Source organism: Myzus persicae, unplaced genomic scaffold (assembly GCF_001856785.1).
Source record: "Myzus persicae strain clone G006 unplaced genomic scaffold, MPER_G0061.0, whole genome shotgun sequence".
NCBI lineage: Eukaryota > Metazoa > Arthropoda > Insecta > Hemiptera > Aphididae > Myzus > Myzus persicae.
This window is the reverse complement of record NW_019100691.1, coordinates 1,531,041-1,558,343: the sequence shown is the minus strand read 5'-3', so window position 1 is coordinate 1,558,343 and position 27,303 is coordinate 1,531,041. Positions and strand designations below refer to the sequence as shown.

Sequence of the window (27,303 nt, the reverse complement as noted above, 5' to 3'; positions counted from 1 at the left end):
ATTATGTGTTTTTTTTATTCAATTTTTAATTTTTAATTTTTGTGTCATCACCTTTTGGAGCATTAAAAGTACTTAAATGTAGAACTCCAATATATTTATTGACATTTTTACCAAATTTTTATATTAGTAATTTCTATATAATATGATATAATTAAAAAAATTATTTTGCAATTACATTTTCTCTGGGTCAAAAAACTTGAAAATTGAAAGAATCATTGAAATGAATTGAATATTGAATTTTTATAGCTAAGGCTTGATAATTGAATTACAAAATTTATCATATTTAGTATATTTTGAAATGTATAAGTTTATGAGCAGAGCAATAACCTTTTGCCCACATATTTTTTAACTTGATCTTTTTTCTAGGACTAACTGGGCCCTAGCTGTATCTTAGATAATCTTAGTATAGATAATCTTATAATAATATGCCAATAATTATGTCGAGCCTAAACCTACTGTTATGTTATGCTCTCTTCATTGAAACCTGCTAACGATTTTGCTACAAGATGGAAGTGTATATAAGCCTAACATAGTTAAGCACGTGATGTAGATAGTGCCTACATAACATAGGTGAATATAGGAGTATTATAGCGTTTACATTCATGATTACACAGTCGTTCGTTTACGAGCTATACTAATACAGTAATACGTATTATGTATATCATATTATATTCGTATAGTATCTACATAATATGCAAATACCTATCTGTTTTCACTATCTAGATCCGTTAGGCGTTATGTATAAAATGGTCTGCATGCAGACATCACGAACAATTGTTGAATTACCATTTTTAATTTAAGTTTAGTTTAATACGTATCGTTTTTTTATAAGTACAAACGCAAAATAATCCCCGCATGAATGTATGGAAATTTGACAGTATGTATGGTATTTTTAGTTTAATTATTGTTCTTACAGCGCATTATTTCCAAAAGGATTATGCCTATAGATAATCGCAAGTCGTTTTACTGTGTGTCTGTAACTGATAATCGTGTACAACTACATATTATATTTTTAGTAGACAATATACTAGCTGTCTCTTAATAATTAGTTTGCTACCTACCTATATGTCCTATATATAAAATAATTGTGGAGGTTGATAAAGTTTCAAGTATATAACATTAAGTGAAACATTGATTTAAAACAATTATCATTGTGTAAATAAATACCTGTTAATAGTACTTAATACGTTGTTAAGCACATTGTTGTGTAATAAATTACAAGATTGAACAACTGATGAAAAAAACAAAAAAATTACTATCAAAACCACTAGGCCTACACTTTTGTGAACTACACAGCAAAATCATCAAGTCTATATAATTTAACTTGGACAAATTGACATTATAACGATAGGTATGTAGTAGGTACTCGAGTTTGTCTCGTATTGAACCTAACTATTGCACGATGTAAAGATTATAAATTATAGCAGTTGATTAGTTGAATTTGTATTGAAATTACAAATTTAAAAACATACCTAGGTACCTACATTATCAAATTACAATATTATACATTTATACATAGGAATTCATTTGCAGATAAAATCAATACAATTATTACTATCGTTCAAATATTTATTAGTATTTATATTATGTTAAAAAAATATGTATAGGCTTATAAAAATTAAAAATGTTTAACATGGAGCTCATCGTACCTATTGGACTATATACAAGATTTGATGAATTGCAAATAAATAGTCTAATATAGTGTAATAATTTTAAAAATATATTACCATTTTATAAACTGAAAAATTTAAATAACTGTAAACAATTTTAAAAAAAACTGTTAATCTTGGTCAAAAAATTACAATCATAAAAATATCATTGAAAAAAAGATAGGTATTTAATCCGGTGTAGGTATATCACCATCTAATCCATATTATAGAGTTGACATTTTTAACGGGCAACGAAGTGCACAGGAGATCAGCTAGTCATATTATAATAATTACCTTGACTTTTAATACACATTTCATTGAAACTCAGAAACTTGAAATCTCGTAGGTATGTCTTTGGTAAAGTACAAATGTATCAGTCTATCCCACATTCCCTGTATCACCCCGAGCTTTTCCAATATAAGTATATACCCAACGCGTATACCTGATGATTAATTAAAAAATAAAAAAAAATCTCGAGTAAAATCAAACAATTATTTAAAGGCTGCCATTTTACACACATATAGCGGTTACTTCCAGAATACCCTCAACAGTCAACAGCCTCTGGACGATCGGACACCGTCTTTACCCAGATTAAACTATATGTGTAAAATTATAACTGTAATACTGCAATATTACAATAATATCATTCTTATCCTGTAGTTTTGTAATTTCAGTCGGAAAACGCCGTCGACAGTAAAATGATGTACATTTCGAAGAAGCAAAAAAAACGAGCTTTGTAATTATTTTTCGTATATTTTTAAAGATACAACACTATTCAAGTCAGATGGAGCTATACGGTCGTTAACACACTGCGCACAACCGCATTCGTCATAGTTTGGTTTCCTGAGACACCAGCTCGTACGTATCGGTCTTGTTGTGGCATGTCACGCCGTTCTTAACCGTCTCCGCCATGTACTTGGGATACACAAAGTTCCGTATACAGGGCGTCAACAGTCTGGGGTCTATGTTCTGGTCCGTGGGGAACAACAGGCTGACGGCGAGTCCGACGGCGATCCCGACCACAGTGCCGATGGTACTGTAGTGCATGTATGAAACCGTATAAATTGTCGGCACGTTGGGACTTGCATACACTTCTTCGTTCAACCGGATTAACCTATCATAAATACGATTCAGGTCATGAATGAGTACGGTATACGGGGATTTTTCAAGTGCATCCTAAAATTACACCAGGTTGATGCTCCAAGTGCGTCCGCAAAAAAAAATGTACGACCAGCAGTAGGTATGCGTCTCAAACCAAAATTATTTTTACACTGCATAACCCGTGGGTGTCCCAGGTAAAATGAACTGCATTCCTCAAGGTGCAATATGAAGTGGATTACATCCTGACATTTTGTTTCTATGATTTTTGTTTTTAAAGCATTAAGTATATTATTTTCAATAGTTATCGAAAATTACATCACATATTTTGTTTTTAATTAGTTTTTAAATCACATATACGTGAAATCAATTATCTGTGTTGGGAATTTTACGACATATTCTCAATGAATGTAATTTTTTTCTGATTTACCGATCCAAATTATTTAAGTATTCACTAAGAAGTATCAGCGATAACACTGTGGAGTCACTTAGGCAATTCAAAAGACACAATTTTGAAAACGAGACGCACTCCAATTATACGACTCGCGTAATACGTTGAACCACATGTACGAAACATTAGTTGTACATAGATCTATCGTATTGTATAATTCTACCATAATAGGTCATCGACTGTATGTCTAACTGTCTGTTTTAATAATATGTATTTAGTATTTACCCCGAAAAATCTGTATGATTACTGAACGTTGTGTTGGCCGGACATCCAGCTATCGAAACGTCCAGTTCGACGAACTTCAATTCCTTGTTGTATATGGCAAACTGAGCTCCAGCAACTATCCAAGCCATGACAGCTAAGCTAGTTAACATCCCATACATCGCTCCCTGCAGTATACACGAATGTAATTTATATGACGTGTTTAAATAATTGTGTTCAGCCATACTAGCGTATTCTATTGAGCGTGAAAGAAGTAAATCTTACTACAGTATTACTTAGATTTAAATTTTGTAATTTTAAATAACTCGGAATCAGCTAGGCGTTAACATTTTAAGCAGACTTACTCTGGAGTTTGCCCACGGAAAACAAACCCCCAACGTGAATACTGTCAATAATGCTCCATGAGTCACTCCGCCCAGACTAATTGACATCTATAATACACGGGTTATTAAACATATTTTTTTAACAATGCAATCAGCAGTGATTCTATTTAAGACTTATACTTGAAGGATTCCGTTCAATTTTTCGACCGCAAACACCAATAACACGCATATTATACCGCTGATCACTGCGATACACTTCATGATAATGCTGGCCGTCAAATCGGACACTTTTATGCCCATCATTTTCACTATGAAATCTTCGTAAATCGTACCGGAAACAGTGTTAATCTGCGCTGACATTGTACTAGGTATAGAATTTAAGTGTTATGTAGTTTAGCGCGTAATAAATCAGAATACGCCAACAATTAATTGCATACAGCTAATAGCTTTAAGCACCCCGTATTTTCGGATGTAGCACAAATACCTACTCGCGTTTACCTTTTTTTTAAAAATTTATGATGATTGTGCATCAATGTTAGAAATGTTTCATCAAAAAATAAATGTATAATTCATAATTTTTCTGATCGCTAATAGTACAGCCATCCTACAAGGGACTACCTACTGCCCCAGGACTCTGGGTTCTCCATACATTTTACAAGTATCAAATAAAACCTTTTTTATTAATTAATTAATTTATGTTTTGCCATGTAGGTAGCTGGTGTGTATATAGTCAAGCAAAATTATTTTTTTTTTTAAGAATTTTATATTGTTAAACGGTAGTTGTAGACTTGTAATATACAGTGCCCACCATAATTTTTGACGAATTAAACAATTCTAATATTCGTGCACGATCGTGTGAAGTGCGCTCTCATGCTATACCACCCGTGGGTCATTTTATGGTTAAATCATATATATATATTACAGTTCTGTTCGGCGGTGAAACGAATTTTTATTTTACAAACAAAACCCTTCTTTATTTTGCCATACAAATCTATGAGCAAATTACTTTTTTTTATAATTTTGATGTAACGATATATTTCCGAGTGATCAATAATTGTATATTACCATAATTCATAACCATATTTATATATGTATTTTAAACATAGGAGTGGTCTGCGTTCTTGCTCGCTCTAATCTGCACTAACCTCCTAGATTTCACCAACCTCCTGGGATGTTTTTCATAACTGTCTTTTTGGTATCTACATTCTACATATTATCAATATCTACATATCTAAGTCTTTTTGAACATATATTTTTTGGTTGTTATGAGGCACTATTATATTTTATCACTCAAGAAAACCAAAAAAATACTTCATATAATTGAGGGATTTTACATTCAAATACTCAATAGACTCGAAATATAAATATAAAAAAAGAGGTTCTTGCTTAGAAAACAAAAGTTCGTACTACCACAGTGCAGTCAGCAAATAAATATTAAGATTTCAAAATATTTCTTATTTTCTTGTATAAGTATAAATTATTTCAACAAGCCTAAAAATTCACATCTTGAAGACTAGAACGAATAGACCATTTAAGCATAAAAATGGGCTGAGAATATTTAAAAATCACACCATAGATATATTAAGTAGGTATAAATAATGTACATAATATTATGTATACCTCAAGGCAGCACTAACAATACCGGAAACGAATAGGCCGGTGAGTCCTGGAAATTTCGCAGCCACGTCCATTACATAGTACGGCACTAATTTTCTATCGTTGTCTATGAACTGAAATCATCAATTCAATAATTAATAATCAATCATACACACCATAATAATATAAGAGGCAAGCATCGTTATAAGTTATAACGTCATGTCGATGCGCCGTAATGAAAGAACTGACATTAGCCATCAAGGGGTCGCAGTCTTTGTATTTGGTGTAGATCAACATTCCTATGGCACCGGTCAAGATTTTAACGATGCAAATACCCAAAACAAACCAAACCGCAGCTTTTCGAGCCTTTCCATGCGTGGGCAATGCTACAAAACGTTGAACTGCTCCCGGATGAATGCCCAGTGCTGAGAGCCACTGAAACGTAGTACCTATGGTGACGGTCCAAAAAGTGTTTCTCAAAAACGGATTTGGGTCCATCCTAAGTGAAATACAATTTAAAATCAGTCCTATATGTAAATCTGATCACGGCCGCTTTAAAAATAATGCGATGGGGACAAAAAAAAAAACCAAAAATCAAATAATACACAGCTTATAAATACCGTTCGGTTTTTCTAATCACGAATATTTCTTACGCCAAGAATACAAAGGTAAGCGTTAAATTGCTGTTATATACCTATTTTAACCGCATGAATCAATATTTAAAATGAAATAATATAATTAAAAACAGTTTAGTATAAATACTTAAAAAATTCTATTCGGCCCCCTTCTTGGTTGGCTTTGATTACGTTTCCGATTCCTCCGACTTGCATAACTCCCAAGATGATCACAATCAGGATTGAAACAGCTGTGAAAAGACTTTGGATAGCATCTGTCCACACTACTGCCTTCAGTCCGCCCTAATATTTTCAATATAACGGTTAGAACAGCAAGTTTAAATTCTAACGATTGCATTAATATTTATAATAATAGTAGTTAGAAATAAGTATTAAACTTACGATGGTGGTATAAAATATACAAATGACGCAAATGATCAAGGTTATTAAATGTACATCAAGTCCTGTCACTGTTAATGCAAAAACAATGGTTATTGTTGATATCCATACGTAATTCAATTCAATTATGCACTTAAACGTTGAGTAAAACTTAAGAAGATGTCAGCAAATACAAAATATTGTTGTCTCTACTTTAAAAAAATATGAATTTCTTGTTTTTTACCAAACTGTTCAAAGTAAGTAAGTAAACATAAGTTCATAACCTATTTCAAAATGTACTACCTTGTAAAGTGAATTATAAGCTCTGTATCGTGCTTTGTATCATTTGTTTTCATGTAAGAAACTTAATCCATTAGTGTTAAGTTTTTACTTATTATTAACTTCAATAAGTATTGGTCATAAATTATTTTTAAAAAAAATTTTTAATTTAAAAACAATAGGTACCTATTTATTATAATAGCTCATGTTTATAAACTTATTTAAACAGTTTAGCCATATACTGATTAAAACGTCATGAGACATGAGTACCATTTAAAAGACAGAGACTGTAAATACTAAATGTTATACGCTGACATAATGACATCGCCTGACGTCTATTAATCTTTTAATAGGTGTATGTATAATTTATTTGGTCTGAAAATGTTTTTTAATATACTTTACTTACCCTGATTGAACGCTAATGCTGGTATGTAAATTACAACAGGGATGTACAATATTAGGTGCACGGCGAAGATGAGCGACGACAATCCGCGGATGTTGGAATTAAATCGTAATCCCAAATACTAAAATTGAAATTAAATTTAAATAAATCCATGAACTTGATGGATGTATATGTTAATAAGATTTTATATCTTATAATAACTATAACAATTAATAACAAAAAACATTCACCTCATATACTGATGTCAACTGAAGATCGTAAAAAACGGGTAAATAAATGAATACGACCAAGAAGATGACCACTACAGTGTTAACCACACCGACAATTAAGTATTGTGTTCCATTGCTATATATCTCAGACGGAACTCCGAGCAGCGTTATGCCAGAAATGTGACTAAAATATGCAAGTATTGATGATCTTATTTTTTTCTATTTTTAACCATACGAAATTTAATTATTTACCTAACTATACTTATATTACATACTTTAGGTAGTACCTATTTATTGTTCAATATTTTTTTTTATAAAAGTAATGGTATTTTTTTATACTTATTAGTTATTTGTCAGTAGGTTATAGGTCTGGTAATTTTAATATGAGTTTACGTTCAAATCACAACATAAATACATTATATTATTCGAGTAAAAAAGCATCAAATTTACTTTAAGATATTGCGTTAATTTAATAAATAATAATATATTTGATGATGCATACATTTAATTGTAACTATTGGCTTTTACGCCCGATGTAATTAAGAACAATAAAAAACAAAATTATATATTCTTATAAATAAGTAAAAATCGTGTAATAATAACATGCAGAGCAGCTAGGATTAAGATGATGTCAGAGCACTGTTTGTTGTCTTTCTTTAGCCCACGCGCAATGTAGAAAAAAACGCATTTAGGTAGAATAATGTTTTGTATGATTTTGAGTAATGAGGAAATCACCCATTACAATAACGATAGAGAATAATATTTAAAAGGTATGACCTATTGATTTGTCTAAATATTGTCTTAAAATTTTATACATCATTTTAATTTACAAAACTTTTTTTTATTATGAAAGTTGAATACTAAGTCAAACAATAATAAAATATAAAACCTATATACGTCATGCCCTTAAAATATTATCCTAAACATTTTTTGTAATTAGTGATTTTAATATATTACTCAAAGATCATAAAAAACGATTTTATGTGAAGCCGTTTTGTCCATGCATGTTGTGCTTGGGTCAGAGAGAGTACACAAATATTGTGCTGACATACTCTTAAGACGGAGTATTTACTTCGGTCAAAAAATGTTTAGCGACATTCGCCCCATCCCCATCACTACCAATGCTCGCTAACCGACCTAATCCAATATACATTTTTTTAAAAAAAATCTTTTTTGCACAAAAATCTCGGCCACATTATTATTTACGAATAACATTACGGTATATAATAATACAATAGGTATATAGCTAGGTATAGGTTAGGTTAGCTTAGGTTTGCGATCGCAATAATAATGTTATATACCTAGCGACCAGCGACATGGTGATCGGAAAGACGGACATGTGCTTGCCGCCCAACAGGTAATCGTTGACGGTGTTCTGTTTGGAGATGCACCCATAGTATAGACCAATGACGACGGACAGTCCGAGCATGATGACGAACGCAGCGTATTCCGCCATCCAGTTCAACTGTTCCATGGCGGTGGCGTCACGGACTTCCGGTCTCTGGGATATAATATACGATACACGAAATCGGGCGGGCGGGTGGACTTTATGCACCGGAAACGCGACACGTCCGTACAACAATGTATCGTTATTATTATTTCGACACTATATAGGTGCCGCCGTTGTGGACGCACGTCTTGTTATGCGAAAGCTCTCGTCCCGCCTTGCCCGAACATCTTCGTGTCATCGTAATCTTTGCACTCGCCGATTGGTCTGTCGCGACGCCAGCGCGAACTGTGCTGCATACGGCGCGGTCGCCGTCACTGTTTGCCGTGCAACAATATTTACCGTCGAAAAATATTATGTAACAACGTTGACGCGCAGATAGAGCCCCCTTCTTATTTTAGTAGAATTTAATCCTCGTCAATTTGAAGGGTTTACGATATTTATGATTCGTGATAATTGATAACCGAGAAGTTCAGTAAATATTTATCGAGATATCGATGAAACGATAACCATATACTTCTATCATAAGCAAATAACGTTAACTGTTCTAAAGGTATAGATCATGTACCAAATGTAATAAGGTAAAATTTTTTTTTTAAATTTTTATAGTTTTGAATTTATGTTTAAAACTGAAAATCTTATAAAATAAAAGATATTTCAACATTGTTGTACTAACATTACAATATATAGTATGCACAGTGGTGCATATTGCAAAATTCTCAAGGAGGAGAGGTTTCAATCACGTAATGTTTTGTATTAATAAGTAAAGTAAAACTCTGTACAAGAGAGGAAGTCGGGAGAAATGTACTAAGTATGTATATAAGTATATACAGTATATACTTACTTCACTCGTGTATTGTTTGTGGGGGCTTGTTAAGATTTTGGGAGTTAAACTAACCTCCCCGCCCAAGCATTCCGCCTATTTGAGACACTGCAGTATAAGATACAATAACTACACGTTTACCCGTTTTCTCTTTCTGGGTACAGTTATTATTCCATAGGTGCAACAGTTACAGTTCAATAATGTATATACCTACTATGTCAGTTAATTTCTTTTTTTTGAGCATTCTACGTTTTTAATTTTAAGATGTACCTACTACATTTATCCATCCATACATATCTAATGCTTCCCACCTGTATAAATCAGCCATCAGGCAATTTTGTCAAATCAGACAATGATGTGGATAAGACAAATCCCCTCGTCAATTCAATGTTAACTTTACGTACCTCGGTACCTGTATGAACAGTAAGTGGTTCGTAAATAATGCAAGTGGCAACAGATGATGTCGATACACAAGTACTAAATTCATACTGCTGGTAAATTAACTATAAATTCTTCATCAAACATTTGTAATCATTAATTATTAGCGCAAACTATAAATATAGACAACTATATTAAACTAGAATAGAAACTAGAATAGGTACTCGTATAAACTATATCAATTAAATACTTGACGGTAAGTGTGACTGTGTTATATTGTGTTCACTAAGAGTTTCTTTTTTTTTTATTTACAAACATAAATAATAGGTACGCGTTGATAACCGATTTATTTGTTTAAAGGTACCTATTACGAAAACAATATCATTATTCACTATAAATTATGTATAATTTTACTATAATATCATAAAGTGTACGTATAGGTAAAATAAAGTAAATATAGAGTACCCACTTATTAAGCAATTAACATAAATCATAATTTATCTAGGCTGCAACCACTCGTCAAAGGTAGATCACACAATACGCTGTGGCCCTTTATCTATTATGTTCTGTCATAACGGCTTTCTTAACATTTTTTTATTTTATATAATCGTATACAAAAAAAACAAAATATTAACTTTCCTAACTAACTTTGAACATTGGTAATAATAATATAAATCAAACAATAACAACATTCTAGTCGCTAAAAATATTAGGAATATAATCACACACCTTCGTCCGTGAAGCATTTATACTATACCTTTGTATTGATAATTCATGAGCGTGCTAAAGTCTGTATCCTGTAGGTGCCTAATTAAAATGTGTTACATAAATTACTCGTTTAAAGTTCTTTGAAGTTCGATGTAACAAACTCTAATGGTCTAATGTGTTCGATAACGCAAACGTAATATTATTATGCTATACGTACGTAACCTAAAATAATTGACCCAAAATCATCAGTTCACTTTAATGATTTGTCGCATAAAGATGGAATCGATTCCGCCAGAGGCGAGATAATCCGTCCTATTAAGGGAAGAAGTATACTATGGTTGGGTCCTGTCGTCCTGAGATAAAAATTCTACGTTAATTGAGTCCTAGAATTCGTAGCCCATATAGGCAATACTTTTACTAGCCCATAATTTGGAACCTCATCAATTTAGGTAGTATATAGGTACACTAGTTCTGTTCACAACAACTGTTGTACATACTGTACACACAATACTGGAACTTATGATAACTATAGGCTGTTGATATGCATTCCGACAGATCATAAACTTATTCGAAACTAGCACGATCATATTCCCAAAATGTCTTTAGCAGTATCAAATCGTCACTGTATCTTGAACGAGTGCATTATTTTGTGAAATACCTGTATAAGTTAATATATCAAAAATTAATTGAGTAAAATTATTTAAAAATTCTCTAATACTCAAACTGATATTTTAGGCAAAGCCTTCTAAATTTTTACATATTGAATTAAACATTTATACAAATATCTACTTTTAAATGAAGTTGTATAATGTATAGGGTATAGTATATACGTACATAACATTTAAATTTAGAGTCAAGCCAATAAGAACATATTTTACTAACCAATAGTTTACAATATTCGTGATAACATGATTATTAATTGTATTGTGTACAATTTATATTTTTGTAAACATTCGATATACTATTATAGTTTACTACTCATCTGTAAAAAACCAAAATATTTGGGTTAAAACACTTTTAAAAATGATTTTGAATAAATACTCTAATACTTCATTGAGTTCATTGTAATAGTATTCTGAATAAAAACAAGTATACTTTAAAAGTACTCCAAACTTTTTAAATATTTTGTTTGTTTTAGATAACATAGTAATATTATATAATATGATACTTGTCTTTTGGAAAATTTGAAATTATATAACCAACGTTAAAATATATTGTATTTGGGTGTAATATGCTTGTGATAATTTATGATACACAACATACCAATACATATTAAAAAATTAATTTGAATACTATAAAAATACAATTTTATAAACAATCAAACAGTATTCTAAAATTATTTAGAATACTACCCTCAAGTCTAAAAACTCGCCCTACGGCCTACACAGTAACCCAATGATAATTCTATTCGATCACGACACTTGTTTGCGGAATTTGTTCAAACTCGTTTGATTCTGCGGCGTATTCGATAGGAAAAAATTTATCTTGTCAGCGACATAACTATACCTTCGAGATCTCAGCGAAAATACGCGTCATACACCGAGAATCGCACGCTGTATACGTCCGCGATTCATTTGTACCGACCGTACGTGAATTAATAATTCTAATGTATAAATATATAATAATGATATTGCAGTTCGCTCATACAGCCGTACAGTCGAGACGCTGAAATAAATTTAAAAAAAAAAACCTTTTAAACTTAATACATAAATGTGTTTTGAGAGGAAACGTCGTAATTGGTTAAAGGCCGTGTTTGAACGCCGTTCGTTTGACTTCGCCGGACGCCCGATTAAATTGTAGAGTCCAATAATAATGTAAGTATATGATAAACACATAGGACATATTATACGTTATGCACTCATACATAATATAATACCACGTAGGTACATTGTTATTTAATTTTTTTATCCTGCAACCGGTTTCTCGATGGCTTGTACATGCCCGTCACCTTGTGGACAATAAACGGGAGCTGAAGCTACATACGATTAAGTACCAATGTTTACATAAAATTATAAATACAAAGATGCTAATAATAGTGTAACACAATCGGTATTTGAAATAAAGCTTTTCAACTTTGAGAGTAGTTTTTAATAGCAAATTGGATCTAGTCGGTACTTTCGAGAAGTCATAAATTAAAATTTCCTGTATTTTTTAAAAACATTCGGTTAACTCTAAATAGAAAGTCGGGAGAGTGCAGGGTATCACTCTGCTGTACATTTTAACTGCAATAAGTTAGTTACGGCCCGACAATATTTTAGCTGTGAGTTGCGACCCAAGTAATTATCATTACCTATGTACCTATGCGGCTATGCCCATGCGCCTTGCAGATGTGGTAATGACGGTATTTGGACTTTTCCCCCCGTGCCACCCCAATTTTAGCGGTACTTGACATTCCCCCCCCCGGACAGAGACATTTCCCACCTGAATCAATATATATTATATATTTTTACACATTAATCGGATAAATATAATAGGTTGGAAAATACTAAAATAGGTTCTTTGGTTTTACCCAAAATATATAATCATCATATCTATTGACTATTAACATTCACTTTTTTATTGAAGCTCTACATTTGAGTAAATTTTTTGGTTTGTGTGAGTTATATTACCAAAATAAAAAAAATATTATTTAGGCTTTTTTATTTGTATTATTTAATTTTGTATTTTAATGTCAACAGTGTTAATATGACGGTATTATTCCGGGAGATATCTTACCAGAATAAAAAGTAAAAGTTACGTTTTGTTTTATTTGTATTATTTAATTATATCATATTTATAAAAGTATTTATAATTTGTACTAGTATGTCTAATATTTTTAATATTTATATAATTAGTGAATTTTGTATTGGCATTTGGCAAATTTTTGTTTTTGGTCCTGGGGGATTTTGTCCTATTCAGGAGGGGGACGTCCGCTGCATCGGGGCGAAAAGTCACAGGGGGGGGGGGGACGTCCTGGATTCGGTGATGACTGATGTCTATACATAGCGATTAACGATAAACGAAAATGTTCTAATGTTCTATACACAGATTACAGGTATATTATTTAATAATTAGATAGCCAACTCCCAACTCCATACACAACGGTATTATTGAATTATGATGCCCCGAGCCCCGACGCCATATTACGAATATTTATATATTATCACTTACACAATTTTTTCCTGTTGACATGTAGCTGCCGACTTCAATGTTATCCTGTAGTCGGTTATCTAGTTATTACATATAACTGTGGTTCTATACTTATGGACAGTTTAACTGTCACAAACCGCAGTTATACCGGGGAATAGTAAGTTCCTACACCAGAGTAGCAGGTAATTACATACGTTAGTTCCTACACGGACATATGTAAGTTCCTACACGGTAAAAACCAGGTACGTATGTTAGTTCCTACACTGCGGAAAGGGTTAAATATGTATATTATACACAGACGTATCGTTCTAATAATAATATGTCCAGCCGTAGCTTACTAATATACGTTCAATTAATATAAAATCAATACGAATATGTTAAGATTTTAAGTTACAGAAATAAACCTCATAAAATATAAAAGTTCGTATTTTATGTATTTTTAATTTTTATTATATTTTTTAATCACATATTAAACACTATATTTCTTTGTGAAAATGCACGATTTTTATTATATTTTTTAATCATCATAATATATTTGTTTTTTTAAATTCGTATATACATATTTAGTTGTGTATAATATACATATTTAACCCTTTCCGCAGTAACTAACATAAGTACCTGGTTTTTACCGTGTAGGAACTTACATATGTACCTTTTTCCGTCGTGTAGGAACTAACGTATGTATTTTGTGTACCTGCTACTCTCGTGTAGGAACTTACATTGACAATTAGAATTAAATAATAATTGAATATTATTGCATTGACAATTTTAATTTTGAAATGATCCGATTATCGTAGTTAATATTGCAAGTCATACGGCAGATGATACGATAAAACGATCGGTCTTATTTTTATCATATTATAGGTATAATGGGCGAATGTAAGTATTCAGCCCGAAATCCATTTTTGTTCGTACAAGTTTTTATCAATTTAATATGATAATGATATTATAAGTACTTGAATACCTCTATACTTCGTAATGGAAATTGTATTTGATGAAAAATCAAAGATACTCATTATCTACGAAGGCTAAAAATGTCGTTTTAATAAAACACAACAAGATGATTTACAGAGATAGTCTGGCTGTGTCAACAAGTGCTTTATTAAATTATCACCTTCAAGTATAATAGTGATAGTAACTAACACCAATCACAAACGCAGCTAAACAATAAAAAAATAAAAAATAAAAACGACAAAACAATATTATACTACCTAATACTTTTATTTTTTTTTAACATTAGTAATGTACCTATTATATTATATTCTAAAACTGGCAAAACAATATTATATTATTTATATATACGAAAATTTGCAAATATTTTGTTGTTACGTTATTACATTATATATTCTATTCTATTCAATATTGTATTATTATTCATTTGATAAATAGTGGAAAAGTGGAAAATACGTTATATTTGTGCTGTGTGTAATTATACTAATTATATGTTTAATTATAATCATTTTTGTGTTGCCGTGATTCATACATTGTACATAGCAAAGCCTGGAAGCAACTCGTACTTTATTTAGGCCTTGATAACACCGCCTTTTACTACAATATTATGGTTGATTTAACCAAACTAGTTATTGTCAATTTAACAAAAACAGTTTGTCAATTCAACTAAATCCAACAGTCGCGTAGACTATTTCACGTAAACATTGGAAATTTGTATCAGGAGCGCATGGAATATTATGGTTGATTTAACTAGATCAGTTGTAGTCGATTTAACAAAAGCAGTTTGTCAATTCAACTAAATCAAACAGTTGCGTTGACTATTTCACGTACAACATTGGAAATTTATATCAGGAGTGCATGCAACGGATGCCGTGGATGTAGAATTACTGAGACGCTTACGCCGAGTCCCGCCAACGGCCAACGAGTGTTGAATAAATTGTCGGCAATGATATCGACAAAGGCTATTCTTCCTGGGCCCCTGATACTGTCGACGCGGTTTCCGCGACGTCGGTTCACGCACCGTGTTCCGCCGCGGGTCACGCACGGTCGAACCCGCTGACATAATGACATTAAAATATTATTAATTTTTCATAATATTATAAAAACCACAAAAATGAAAAAAGTAATAAACCGATGTCATGACGAAATGCATCAGTTCTTAACCAATAACTACACTCATAGAGTGAGTTACTTTACCATTTGAAAGAACTGGTTTCCAAGCTTCGAATGCCTGCCACATGAGCGCTGTAAGTATACCTATTGCTCAAGCCATATAAAATAAATAATAATATATTAAACATAGACCTTATGGCTTATACTAAGCATTAGCATACTTAACAGTTAACATGAATTGTATGATAGTACAAATTAGTACTAAATCCTAAGTATAAGGTCTCTATGATATTAACATGAATTACAAGATAAATTAAATAGGTATGTCAGCAGGTCCTACGCAGCAATATATATACTGGTTTTGAAAAAAATGGAGCATCAACCCTCCATCCAGCCCCGTAATGTGACATGAGCATTTCGCTGTTTCTCGTTGGTCCGGCGTCGTCACTGTCACTGCAGCCGGGATGACACAACTGTTACTTATTCTGTGTTACTACTGCAACGACATTTTAGTATACTTCGATATTTTATTATGATTTATGACTACCGCAAAATATAATTAATAATGATGTTGTATAATTGTATGGGTAAAACAGATACATTACAGAAGTGTTCACAACTATACGTTTTAGTTCATTTCGAGTGGGTACACTCCATTCTCAACAGAGACATTGATAAGCCCCGCCTCAATCACTGAGATCCATACTTTTCAGATCCAAATACCCAATCGAATGCGCGAAATAACCACGTTCTCTCAGCAAACAGAGTAAAGGCATAATAGTATGATAGGAACATTGATATTATGATGCGTTGATTTAAGATAGATAAACAGCATTACAACTATAAAACAGTGAAACGTAATCATAAAAAACGATGTAAATTATTTTACGATTGTGGATACCTATGATACTATAATAGTATACATTAAAATAATTATACATTTAAAAATGGTGTGGGGGCCAAAATAAAAATGATCTCAAAATCGTAGCGAGCTCGGTCGTCATTGCTGATTACGGCGAAGCAAGACGATGATGACGGCACCGGTGGCTAATAGAGTGAAATCCGACAATACCGACAATGACGGCGGCGAATACTTTGGGCATGGGATGAGTGGTAAAGATGTGTGCTGGGAACACGGAAGTCGGCAGCGCCGAACCCGCGGAAACTAACAAAGTTTGACGGTGCGGCGGCGGTTCGGGATCGGTGGTCATTGCTGCTGCGACGAACATGCGGCTGAAGTGAAAACAACAGGGCAAAAATGATCGAGAGTCGCTGTCCGCCGACGCCGTCTCGACGATCGCTTTTTCGCCCCGCGGTAACCCGTGTCAGCCAAGTCGCTTGTCTATCGCAGTCAGCGCCGATTCTGCACGCGCCAAATCTCGGTTCACTCGCTCTGTGTGACTGTGTCCACTATATGGTCTGCTCCTCCTCCGTGGTCGACCATCGCTCCAGACTCCAGTGGCCGTCTTGGTCTGACTTCGCCGGCTGAGAAAGGTCGTCACACGTCCGAGCAAACTCGCCTGTGAGTTGACACTCGTTCATTGGTCTTGAGAACGTTGTGGAGGTAACCAGTAGCCACACTTGCACCCAATCACCATTTCGTATTCTCCCCTCTTTGTTTTATATGTCTCCTGGCCACTGCTACATAGATACTACGGACTATCTATAGACATGCTCCTGACCGAAGTTTTAGATTCTGAGCAAAGTGATGAATGTATTGATTTTACAATGATGTGCGTTGTCTCGAAAACAATCTGTTCGTATGTTGGTGGTTGAAAAGACGAATATGTCAGTCTACCGACAACTGCGACCAATGCGTTGTCAATCGCCAATACCAAAGCGCTTTAAATGAGACCAACAATACAAATTCTAGAATTAAATAATTAATTCACTGAGCCAAAAAAGTGGTTAAGTCCTTACAATTTTTGGTGTTTAATTTACGTACTATCAAAATTATATATACAAACATAATTGTTCAAATTTTGGTACTTTCAAATTGGTAAAAGTAACATCCGCCGTACGCCCCCATCACAACCATCTTAAATTGTAATTCCCCTTATTTATGATTCGTGCTGCAAACTGCGAAGGTTAATATGACTCGACTTTAATCAGAACAATTTTCTACAATCAAATTTTGGAACACTTTTACATTTCTTTAAAAGTTCAAAAAGAAACACATACTTATGTCTAATCGCTATTGTTTTTTCCTTTGTTCAGAATTAAAAACTTTGGAAAACGACTAAACGCGTTAAACAATAGGAAATTGAACAGCAAAAGAATGTTTAAATTAATGAAAATAGTTATTGGTGGACATCAAATTGATGACGAATTGTTGAGTAAGATTTGTCCTCCCTCCAAGAGGGAACTGCGGAGGTATGCTATTCTAATATTATACACAGCACTGTGCACACAAGTAATTTCCTATGAAGTAAATTAACAGTCCACATGCCATATTGTCAAAGTGGACCCTCTCTTTCTCCTATGGGATAATAAAATCAGAACAGTTGTAAAATACGTCTGTCCAGGTATCAAAATACCAAATGCTTAGGTACATTTTTAGTTTTAAGATAAGTACATTTACCACTCTAACTGTAAACCTGAATATTATTAATGTAATCATTTTTTATTTTTATTTTTTTCGCATACACACTAAAACCAAAATTAAAATTCCCAGTAGTTTTCAAAATCACCAGAAAAAACAACAACAAAATTAAGAAAAAACGGGAATTTTTACTCAAAATTGATATTGATATTTTTTAATGTAATTCTAAAAAAATTACCTACCGTAAATACAAATTATTTTGTGTAGTTGAATATTTATCAAAAATTAAAAGTAAAGTAGCATACGAGTAGTTAATTCTGTAACCCAAAAAAATCTAAAGAATTTATATATATATATATAAATTTTTTTTTATAGTTATTTCATGTTCAAATTAGGACTAAATTACATATTATTAAATAGCCAAGAATAATTATTTAAGTTAATTTGTTGTTATATAAAACTATTATTTGTGGGTACTTGAAAACTTATAGAGTATATTATTATATTTTATACACTCAATGATTTTTCAAATGCTATTTTTTTTCAATCACAATAAATAATAATATCATCAAATACACTAAATTACTAAGCCATTATAGGCTGTCAGACCGCGGTCTTCGCTCAGAATCGTATAGTTGTTCGTATACACGGTTTTAGATTATTATTATTATTTACACGGTCTTATTTTCGTATAGGATGATTTTATATCATAGAATTCAAATTTAATTCCAACTTGATTCACTTTTGAAACCAGAAAAGAAGCTGGTAATAATATAATTAAGTTAAGTCGTATTTACGCATTATTATACCATGATGGTGATGGAAGTCTAAACGATCTCATAGTCTTAATGTTGTACTAGAAGTTAAAAAATTAAAATTTAAGAGAAACTGCAAGATGTAGATCTGTTTGTAGACTTTTTTGAGCTGTATATGTACTATTTTATAGACATTTACGATTTTTTAGTTTATTTTCTATAAGCATCGAAAAAAAAGCTTGAAAATGTAATACTAGGTTTTTCATAAGTTGTTGTTAATTATTATAGGTATTTAATAATACTGAAGATTTATAATGATATTTAGGCACTATTGTTAAAATAAGTAATTATATTCCAAATGTTGATAAAATTGGTCAAAAATACTCAAAATCATGACAATTTGAAAATAACATACTTTTAAAAATTACATATTTACTACATGCATCTTGTGGTCATATCACAGAGACACTGTCACACAGACAAGATAAAAATATGTAGATCACGAAAACGATCTTTCAAGACCGTGATTTAAGATATCTTTAATCGTGATAATAACTGAATAAAAGATAGCTATTATCTATAAACTTTGGCCTATCACAGGCGTCGTATCAGCAAATTACAAGTGCAGCTGATCTTTGTTTCTTGTTGGTCGATTATTTTTTACTGACATACCTAGTTTGTCCTGTGATTATCATTGTAAAATGTTAATGTAAAATAATTTCTATGTGTGCACCGGTGGCTCTATAATTGTCCATTTATTCTTATCGTTCTTCAATTTTACCCAGTGATCCGAACGGAAAAATAATTCAACCGGTAGGTACACAGACGCATTATCCACGATGAGGGCGTGTCAGTTGTTCAAGACCTTTCATATCAAGCCAGCGCTTGTGACCGGTTTCGAACACGGCGGCGGCTGCGCGACTTTGAGGCTGCCCTCGATCTCGATCAGAAGATCTATGGTGAGTTGTATGTTCCGTTTGCATGTCGTCCTGTTCATCGTTTTAATTACTATTTACCAGTATTGCTTTTGACGCCGAATTTGTGTGTTTAAAAAAAAACCGCCGTTTAATATTACCTAGGTATTTGTGATTTACAATGTTTAAGGCTTCCAAGAGTGATGTTGGTGTCCGCAAGGAGTCCGACACGTTCGGTGAACTGGACGTGCCAAGCGATCGTTACTATGGTGCCCAAACGGTGAGGTCGACAATGAACTTTCGTATTGGAGGTGAAAAAGAACAGATGCCGGTATGTGCAGTTTTTGTACTTAGTTATTTGATATTAAATATTTTTTATATTTTAATGATATTACATAGTTGGAAGCTTAAATAAATAAGTGCACATTTAAAAGAATCAATTCTGCACAATACATATTACGTACTTATTGCTAAGTAAAAACTAAAATTCCTTTTAATTATCTGTGATAATGATGATGAAATTAATTTCTATTAGATTTGTAAACCATATTGTTAATTTAATAATCGATTGCATCATTAAATATTGAACTTGTAATTTTAACAATTTAAATATTTTAAACTAAAAATTGCATTTTATGAAAGGTCTCAACTAGTGATTTATTCACCTTATTGAATATTATTCAGCAAGCAATAAAAAATACATTTTAATTTTGTCAATTTTTTACACTTTCTCGGACTGTTCTAAATTGTATTAAACTAAAATACCAGTTTCAAGAATCACTTTTAAATTGTAACCTAGCCCAGTATTATTCTTTAATACCTGCTCTCTATATTATTTGGTTTTCTTCTCTTATATTTTAAATATTCATAAATTATTTAGTACTTGTAAAAATTATATAAGTAATAATTACCTTTGGTATTAGGTATATTTAGGATTTTAATATGTAAACTTTCATCTTAAATCTATTCAAAATAGATTTACTTATTATGTAATAACTATTTTTTTAGTATCCAGTAATTGTGGCCATGGGCATACTGAAAAAAGCTGCGGCTGAAGTAAATAAAGAATTTGGCCTTGATGCAAAAATTGCTGATGCAATAAGCAAAGCAGCAGATGAAGTAATCAGTGGAAAACTTTACAATGAAGGACATTTTCCTTTAGTAATATGGCAAACTGGATCTGGTACACAGTCAAATATGAACACAAATGAAGTAAGTACAAAGTAGTGATTCAATTTTAAGTTGCAATAAAAAAGTTACAGTTGAATGAAATGTATTACAGGTGATCAGTAATAGAGCTATTGAACTTCTGGGGGGAGAATTGGGATCAAAAGTTCCAGTTCATCCTAATGACCATGTTAATAAAAGTCAGAGCTCCAACGACACTTTTCCAACAGCTATGCATATTGCAGTAGCAATGGAATTAAACAACTTATTGTTGCCATCATTAAAACATCTACATAAGGAATTAGATAAAAAAGCAAAAGAATTCTCTGGCATAATAAAAATTGGTAGAACACACACACAAGTAAGAATAATAGTTAATTGATTTCAATACATTTAAAATTATAATATCTACATGATATTTCTTTATCATGTATTTTCTCTTTTTACTAATGAGTTCTTTAAAATTCAAATCACTAAATCTTTTAAATTTTAAAGTTTTAAGATTTACTGATACCTATTGGATAAAATTATAAAATACTTACTACTTAATTACTATTATACTACATACTATATAGTCATAATATTACTATTCTACTAAAAATACACAATATGTACAGGCTTGCTTTTTTAAATGTTAAATCTTACTGTTCTTAAATAAATTTAAAAAAAAAAAATATATTTTTAGGCTTTTTTTACATAAAATATATTTATCCATATTTTTTTTGTTGTGAATATTAAACAATTAAGCATAATTCAAAATTAATAATGCATAAAAAAATATAATTTTACGTTATTTAAATATTAAAATGTATTATAATAAGTGTTATAGTTTGCTGTATACTATTACTAATAGAGTTGTAAATTATTGTTGATGTAGGATGCTACACCGTTAACTTTAGAACAAGAATTCAGTGGATATGTTAGACAATTACATAATGGTATCAAAAGAGTAGAAAATACCTTACCTCATCTGTATGAACTGGGTTTGGGTGGCACAGCTGTTGGAACAGGCTTGAATACTAGAATTGGTTTTGCTGAAAAATGTGCTGAGAAGATTAGTGAACTAACCAAGTTGCCATTTATAAAATCTCCAAATTTCTTTGAATCACTGGCTGCTCATGACGCTATGGTAGAAGTATCAGGAGCACTAAATGTACTCTCGTGCAGCTTAATGAAGATTGCAAATGATATCAGGTTCCTTGCATCTGGACCAAGAAGTGGCTTAGGCGAACTGTCACTACCAGAAAACGAACCGGGGAGCAGTATTATGCCTGGTATTATATAATAATTTTAATTCTCACTCATTTCATTACTATGATATATTTACTATTACTAAATGTTATATTGTAATTGTAATTTAGGAAAAGTAAATCCTACCCAATGCGAGGCAATGACAATGGTGTGTGCTCAAGTGATGGGTAACCATGTTGCGGTAACGGTTGGTGGAAGTAATGGCCACTTCGAGTTGAATGTTTTCAAACCTATGATTGTATCCAATGTGCTACGGTCTACAAGACTTTTGGCAGATAGTTGTATGTCATTCACAGATAATTGTGTTGTTGGTATTGAAGCTAATAAGGAGAGGATTTCTCATCTTTTACAAAATTCTCTCATGTTAGTTACTGCCTTGAATCCACATATAGGATACGATAAAGTAAGATAATCTATGGTTTTATAGACTTATTTAAATACATAGCAAGTCAACTTTATTAATTTTTTTTTTTAAATTTTAGGCTGCTAAAATTGCAAAAACGGCGCATAAAAATGGATCGACGTTGAAAGAAACTGCGTTACAACTTGGATACTTAACCGAAGAAGAATTTGATAAATGGGTCAGACCAGAAGACATGTTAGGACCCAAATAATTTACTTAATTCAGCATAGGTGTAAAATTACTCATATGTTTTTATCTGTTAATAATGTTAAAAACGTTCTACATTGATTTGAAAAAAAATAACAATAAATTGAAATCAATATTTTTTAGTTAATATTATTCATTTTTTTTGTTATTAAATTTATTTACATAAGTAATCACTTTCAAATCCTGCTATAGAAATACAGTCAAAATTATAGCTTATTGAAATACAACATGTATGTATTGATTTTCTAAACGAGTCCTTGAGTAACACTGAATAAGCTTTGGATTTATTGCTTTGAATACTGTCAAATTTCCATTAATTGTTAAATAACATTATATGAACCCTGTTCACATTAGACTAGCGGTCCCCACTACATGGCCCTTTAACAGATTTTGCACAGGCCCTCACTAAATTTAAATTGTTCATTCTAAAATCTAAAATTCTTTAAAGAGTAAATAAAATTAACGTCGCTTTTTATATGATCTTATTATTCGTATTTATATATTTTATCTTTCAATTTGTATTGAATTACCAGTTGGACAGATTACTGTCACTTATGATTATGAGTTTATATATTTCTACCTCTTAGTTTTGAATGAACAGTTTATGTGTTAGTATTTTATCACTTGTTTTTGTTATAATATTTAATTCTGTGAGTAAGCTGTTAATTTTGATTTTCTATGATTGCAAAACGTCAAAATCAAAAATGAACACAAAATATTTCAGCAGTATTGAGATTGAATTTTCCGTACTTCTGGTAAGAGACACTGCTTTCCGTCAAATTTGTCGTAAAATCATAAATATTCCAAAACGTTATAATACTAATTGTCACTACATAACTCACCATAGTGAATTTTTTAAAAACTATCTCCTTCCACCTAAAATAAGAAAAGAAAAGATAAAAGAATTTTAAAAAAAGATTTTTTTCTGAAAAACAATCAATGTTACGGTTCACTAACAAAAATGAACTTTCAACAAAAGCATTGTTTGAAGTAACATAATATGTTAGCCAAACACAGGAAACCATTTTTAGATGTTGAATTAATAAAAAATTGTATGAAATCAATTGTAAATAATCTGTTCTGTAACTTTTTCAATTTTAAAGAAATACTTTACCAAATTTCAAATAAGCAGTAATCTGACACTACACAATGTGTTTGTAGAATTGAACATCTTGGAAATCAAGAATTCAATTTAGTGATCAACAAATTAATAGATTGCCGATTTTTTTCTTTAGCATTAGATTCAAGTTCTACTTCTCAATTAATCCTTTTTGTTAGATTTTGTTCAAAAGGTAATATTATTAATGAAGATTTTTTGAAAATTATACCAATGAAAAGTCAAACTTGTGGTGTGGATTATATTAAAACAATTTCTACATTCAAAAAATAAAATAGATTGGCAAAATTTGATTTCCATATGTGCAGACGGTTGTCCTGTAATAGTTGGAATTGATTCTGGTCTTATCACTCCTATAAAAATGAAATTGAGAAATCAAAATTAATCAAAAACCAAATAAAAATATATCAATATCTATTTAAAAAACTCTGATAATAGTATGAATGATTTGTATAAAATAAACTATGAATTGACTCTAAAATTATATTAATAAGAGTTCAAGAAAAAAATTTATACAATTTATGTTTTTTCTACAGCACCATTTCGGATTTCCTAACAAAATGTCCTGTCTCATTTTATTATTTTCCATTAAATAAAGTGAGCAGTAGTCAATTTTTAATTATTATTATTAAAAATGTATGCTACTCGCTAGTCACTTTCAAAAGTTATATTTAGCCCTTTCTAAAACATTAGTGAGAACCTCTGCATTAGACATAAACTCTATTTGTGTCTAAGAGCTTACACTACAACAACCAGTCTCCATCAGGAAGAGGTCGATCAAAACAAGTCTATCACAGGACACAGAGTTTACTACCAGTTGCACAAGTTGGTTGCCAAATATGTTTCTTAAATTAAATAGGGTATAGTCAGTAGTCGGTATATACTATTTTTAAAGTGGGTAACAGGTAAACAACACGAAAATAGGAAACAATGTGCGTTACAAGAATATTATTTTGGATACCAAAACCTTTTACAAAAATATCTAACCTAATTTACTTTATACCTAGTATTTTACAATAAAATAACAAGCAGTTTTTTTTATTCGTGCTTTCAAAATATAAGATATACAGATATTAATTAAGTGTTAACAAATATGGTATAAAAAATAAAAACCTACTTAAATTTATTAATTTTGTTTTAGATAAATTACATGACAGGATTTTGATTACATTTTTGAAACATTGAATTCAGGTAAATTTAGTGATTAATCATTCATTACATTGTTTTTACATTTTTTGTGTTTTTTATTTGGAATAACAAAATTACCCTTTTAGTGATTTGCCTAAATACAATATAAGAACAATATTCTCACATAACAACTGATATAATCCAGATTCTCTTATGTATTAGAGATATCAAGATTAAAATAATACTATTAATGGGTTTCTATTGAAATAACATTATATTTTAGGAGAAATAAGTTCAAAGTATTACATACTTAACCAACAAAATGTATAAAACAACAATTTAAATTTTTTACAAGTAAAATAATCTCAAAAACAGTCTTATCATAATTCAAAATAAAACTTTAATTACAAAGATTTTAATGTAAAAAAACTATTATTTATGTTTTCCATGTGATCCATTATGTGGTTTATTCCCATTTCTGGGGCGGCTTCTTCTCTTTTTTAAAAGTAATTCCCAATCTTTACGAGCTAGCATGTATAACTGTAGTGCTGCCTTGGCGTCTTGAACGGAACTGTGTTCTCCTTCCTGTATGCTAGCTCCAAGAAAATGTAATGTCAATCGTTTCAGACCTGGGGTTCGACCCTCTGTCAATTGTTTGAATTGCCAATAAGTTGAGGTGTCTCTAATCATATGTTTGGGGTGTGAAATCCTCAATACCCTCAAATCATGTTCTAATGCATGTCCTACCAATAATTTGTTTTTGAGTATTTGTGTGACTTCTTTTTTAACTTTGGTAAATACCTCCCCGTGTGCAATATCTTCAGGTCGAATGCCACTCACCGGCGTACGATAATCCGTCACTGGCGCTGTGGGCTTCACAAACTTGTCATAAATAGTTTCACCTTTAGAGTTAACAATTGAAACACGAGCCAACATGTTTCCCTGTCCATCAGGATGTATGCCGACCATTTCGCAGTCGATCGCTACAACTTCAATATCTTTTTTTTCCTTCTGAAACAAAAACAAGGGGTAGATAAGCACACAGTGAGTCAACTACACTCACAGGACTAAAACCACAGATGCTCTGGTTAAATTACCTGCACGACGGCATTGTTGTTTAAATTACTAGTGGGCGGCGGTGAAGCGTTTGTAAACTTTAACCAATTGTTGGCACCGTTGGCGTTCTTATGAACCGCCGATGCGACGTTTTTGTCCATTCTCAGCTGTAATATTGGCTAATAAATAATAGACAAAAAGCATAGAATAACACGATGTCCTGCAGGCCACAGGATCGGGGATGTACCGCACTAGTGACTACCGGAGCCACGGGGCACGGAGTAAGTAACCGGGATCTGGCCGGCCAGATACGACGTCGTTGATAAGAGTAAACATGAACTACACGACGCCCACGACGGATAAAATATAAAAAAATAAAATTGAATAATTTTATAGTGATAACACAGACCCTCCACGGTCGTAGTGGGTTTTGTCGGGAATACTTTAGAGTTTCGGACCACACTTCATTAACTATAACTGAGTACCGCGGCCCACGGGTAGTTAATAATACTATAATTGTTGAGATTCGGGGGGAATCACAAATCGAATACACGAAAACGATATTTTGGAAGGAATGAAGTAGAAAATTGAGTAGGTATATAAAATTAACGAACACGACGGTTGGACCAGAACGGAAACAACATAACCTCCAAATACCAAGACTGAACAATAATCATAGGAATGAATGTGTAGGAATTTCGTATTATCTATTTTAGGTTAAATTTGAGGTGTCTTTTAAAAATAATATAACAATCATAATAATTAAATCGGTTGCGATAATAATAATAATAATAATAATAATAATGACGATGACGATTGACGATAAGTCGTTGCCGTCATCGCCGCAAATTTAAATACAGTGAATAACGATAATATTGTTATTATTTATTATCGGACAGTACCGATTCGCGAAATCGTGACTCGCCAGTCGCCAGTCGCCACTCACGAGTCACGAGTCGTTACTGAATCGTTGTCGTTGTCACTCGTCGTCC

General features: G+C 31.9%; 3 protein-coding genes across 3 annotated transcripts; 1 reads left to right on the top strand and 2 right to left on the bottom strand.

The window, feature by feature from the left end:
• Positions 1–2,382: 2,382 nt before the first annotated feature.
• LOC111041958 (sodium-coupled monocarboxylate transporter 1-like) lies at positions 2,383–8,696 on the bottom strand. Its single transcript, XM_022326422.1, has 11 exons — positions 8,524–8,696; positions 7,244–7,406; positions 7,017–7,134; positions 6,356–6,423; positions 6,102–6,256; positions 5,589–5,838; positions 5,364–5,473; positions 3,924–4,107; positions 3,765–3,851; positions 3,424–3,587; positions 2,383–2,763 (listed from the first exon to the last, which is right to left on the bottom strand). The coding sequence occupies exons 1-11, from the start codon at positions 8,694–8,696 to the stop codon at positions 2,478–2,480; spliced, it is 1,758 nt and encodes a 585-aa protein (XP_022182114.1). The 3' UTR covers positions 2,383–2,477.
• Positions 8,697–19,697: 11,001 nt separating this feature from the next.
• LOC111041949 (fumarate hydratase, mitochondrial-like) lies at positions 19,698–23,232 on the top strand. The gene is made up of 7 exons (XM_022326411.1): positions 19,698–20,027; positions 20,173–20,313; positions 20,991–21,194; positions 21,265–21,510; positions 22,027–22,423; positions 22,511–22,803; positions 22,883–23,232. The coding sequence occupies exons 1-7, from the start codon at positions 19,908–19,910 to the stop codon at positions 23,012–23,014; spliced, it is 1,533 nt and encodes a 510-aa protein (XP_022182103.1). The 5' UTR covers positions 19,698–19,907; the 3' UTR covers positions 23,015–23,232.
• A 2,118-nt stretch (positions 23,233–25,350) lies between these two features.
• On the bottom strand, positions 25,351–26,611 carry LOC111041430 (RNA exonuclease 4). Its single transcript, XM_022325702.1, has 2 exons — positions 26,353–26,611; positions 25,351–26,266 (listed from the first exon to the last, which is right to left on the bottom strand). The coding sequence occupies exons 1-2, from the start codon at positions 26,470–26,472 to the stop codon at positions 25,688–25,690; spliced, it is 699 nt and encodes a 232-aa protein (XP_022181394.1). The 5' UTR covers positions 26,473–26,611; the 3' UTR covers positions 25,351–25,687.
• Positions 26,612–27,303: the final 692 nt, after the last annotated feature.

Coding starts and splice junctions, on each gene's coding strand:
- LOC111041958 (XM_022326422.1), bottom strand. CDS start 8,696: ATGGAACAGTTGAACTGGATGGCGGAATACGCTGCGTTCGTCATCATG. Junction 6,424..7,016: donor AGCATTAGCGTTCAATCAGG/GTAAGTAAAGTA, acceptor TTGCATTAACAG/TGACAGGACTTGATGTACAT. Junction 6,257..6,355: donor GTATATTTTATACCACCATC/GTAAGTTTAATA, acceptor TGAAAATATTAG/GGCGGACTGAAGGCAGTAGT.
- LOC111041949 (XM_022326411.1), top strand. CDS start 19,908: ATGAGGGCGTGTCAGTTGTTCAAGACCTTTCATATCAAGCCAGCGCTT. Junction 21,511..22,026: donor TTGGTAGAACACACACACAA/GTAAGAATAATA, acceptor TTGTTGATGTAG/GATGCTACACCGTTAACTTT. Junction 22,424..22,510: donor GGGGAGCAGTATTATGCCTG/GTATTATATAAT, acceptor ATTGTAATTTAG/GAAAAGTAAATCCTACCCAA.
- LOC111041430 (XM_022325702.1), bottom strand. CDS start 26,472: ATGGACAAAAACGTCGCATCGGCGGTTCATAAGAACGCCAACGGTGCC. Junction 26,267..26,352: donor ACAACAATGCCGTCGTGCAG/GTAATTTAACCA, acceptor TTTTTGTTTCAG/AAGGAAAAAAAAGATATTGA.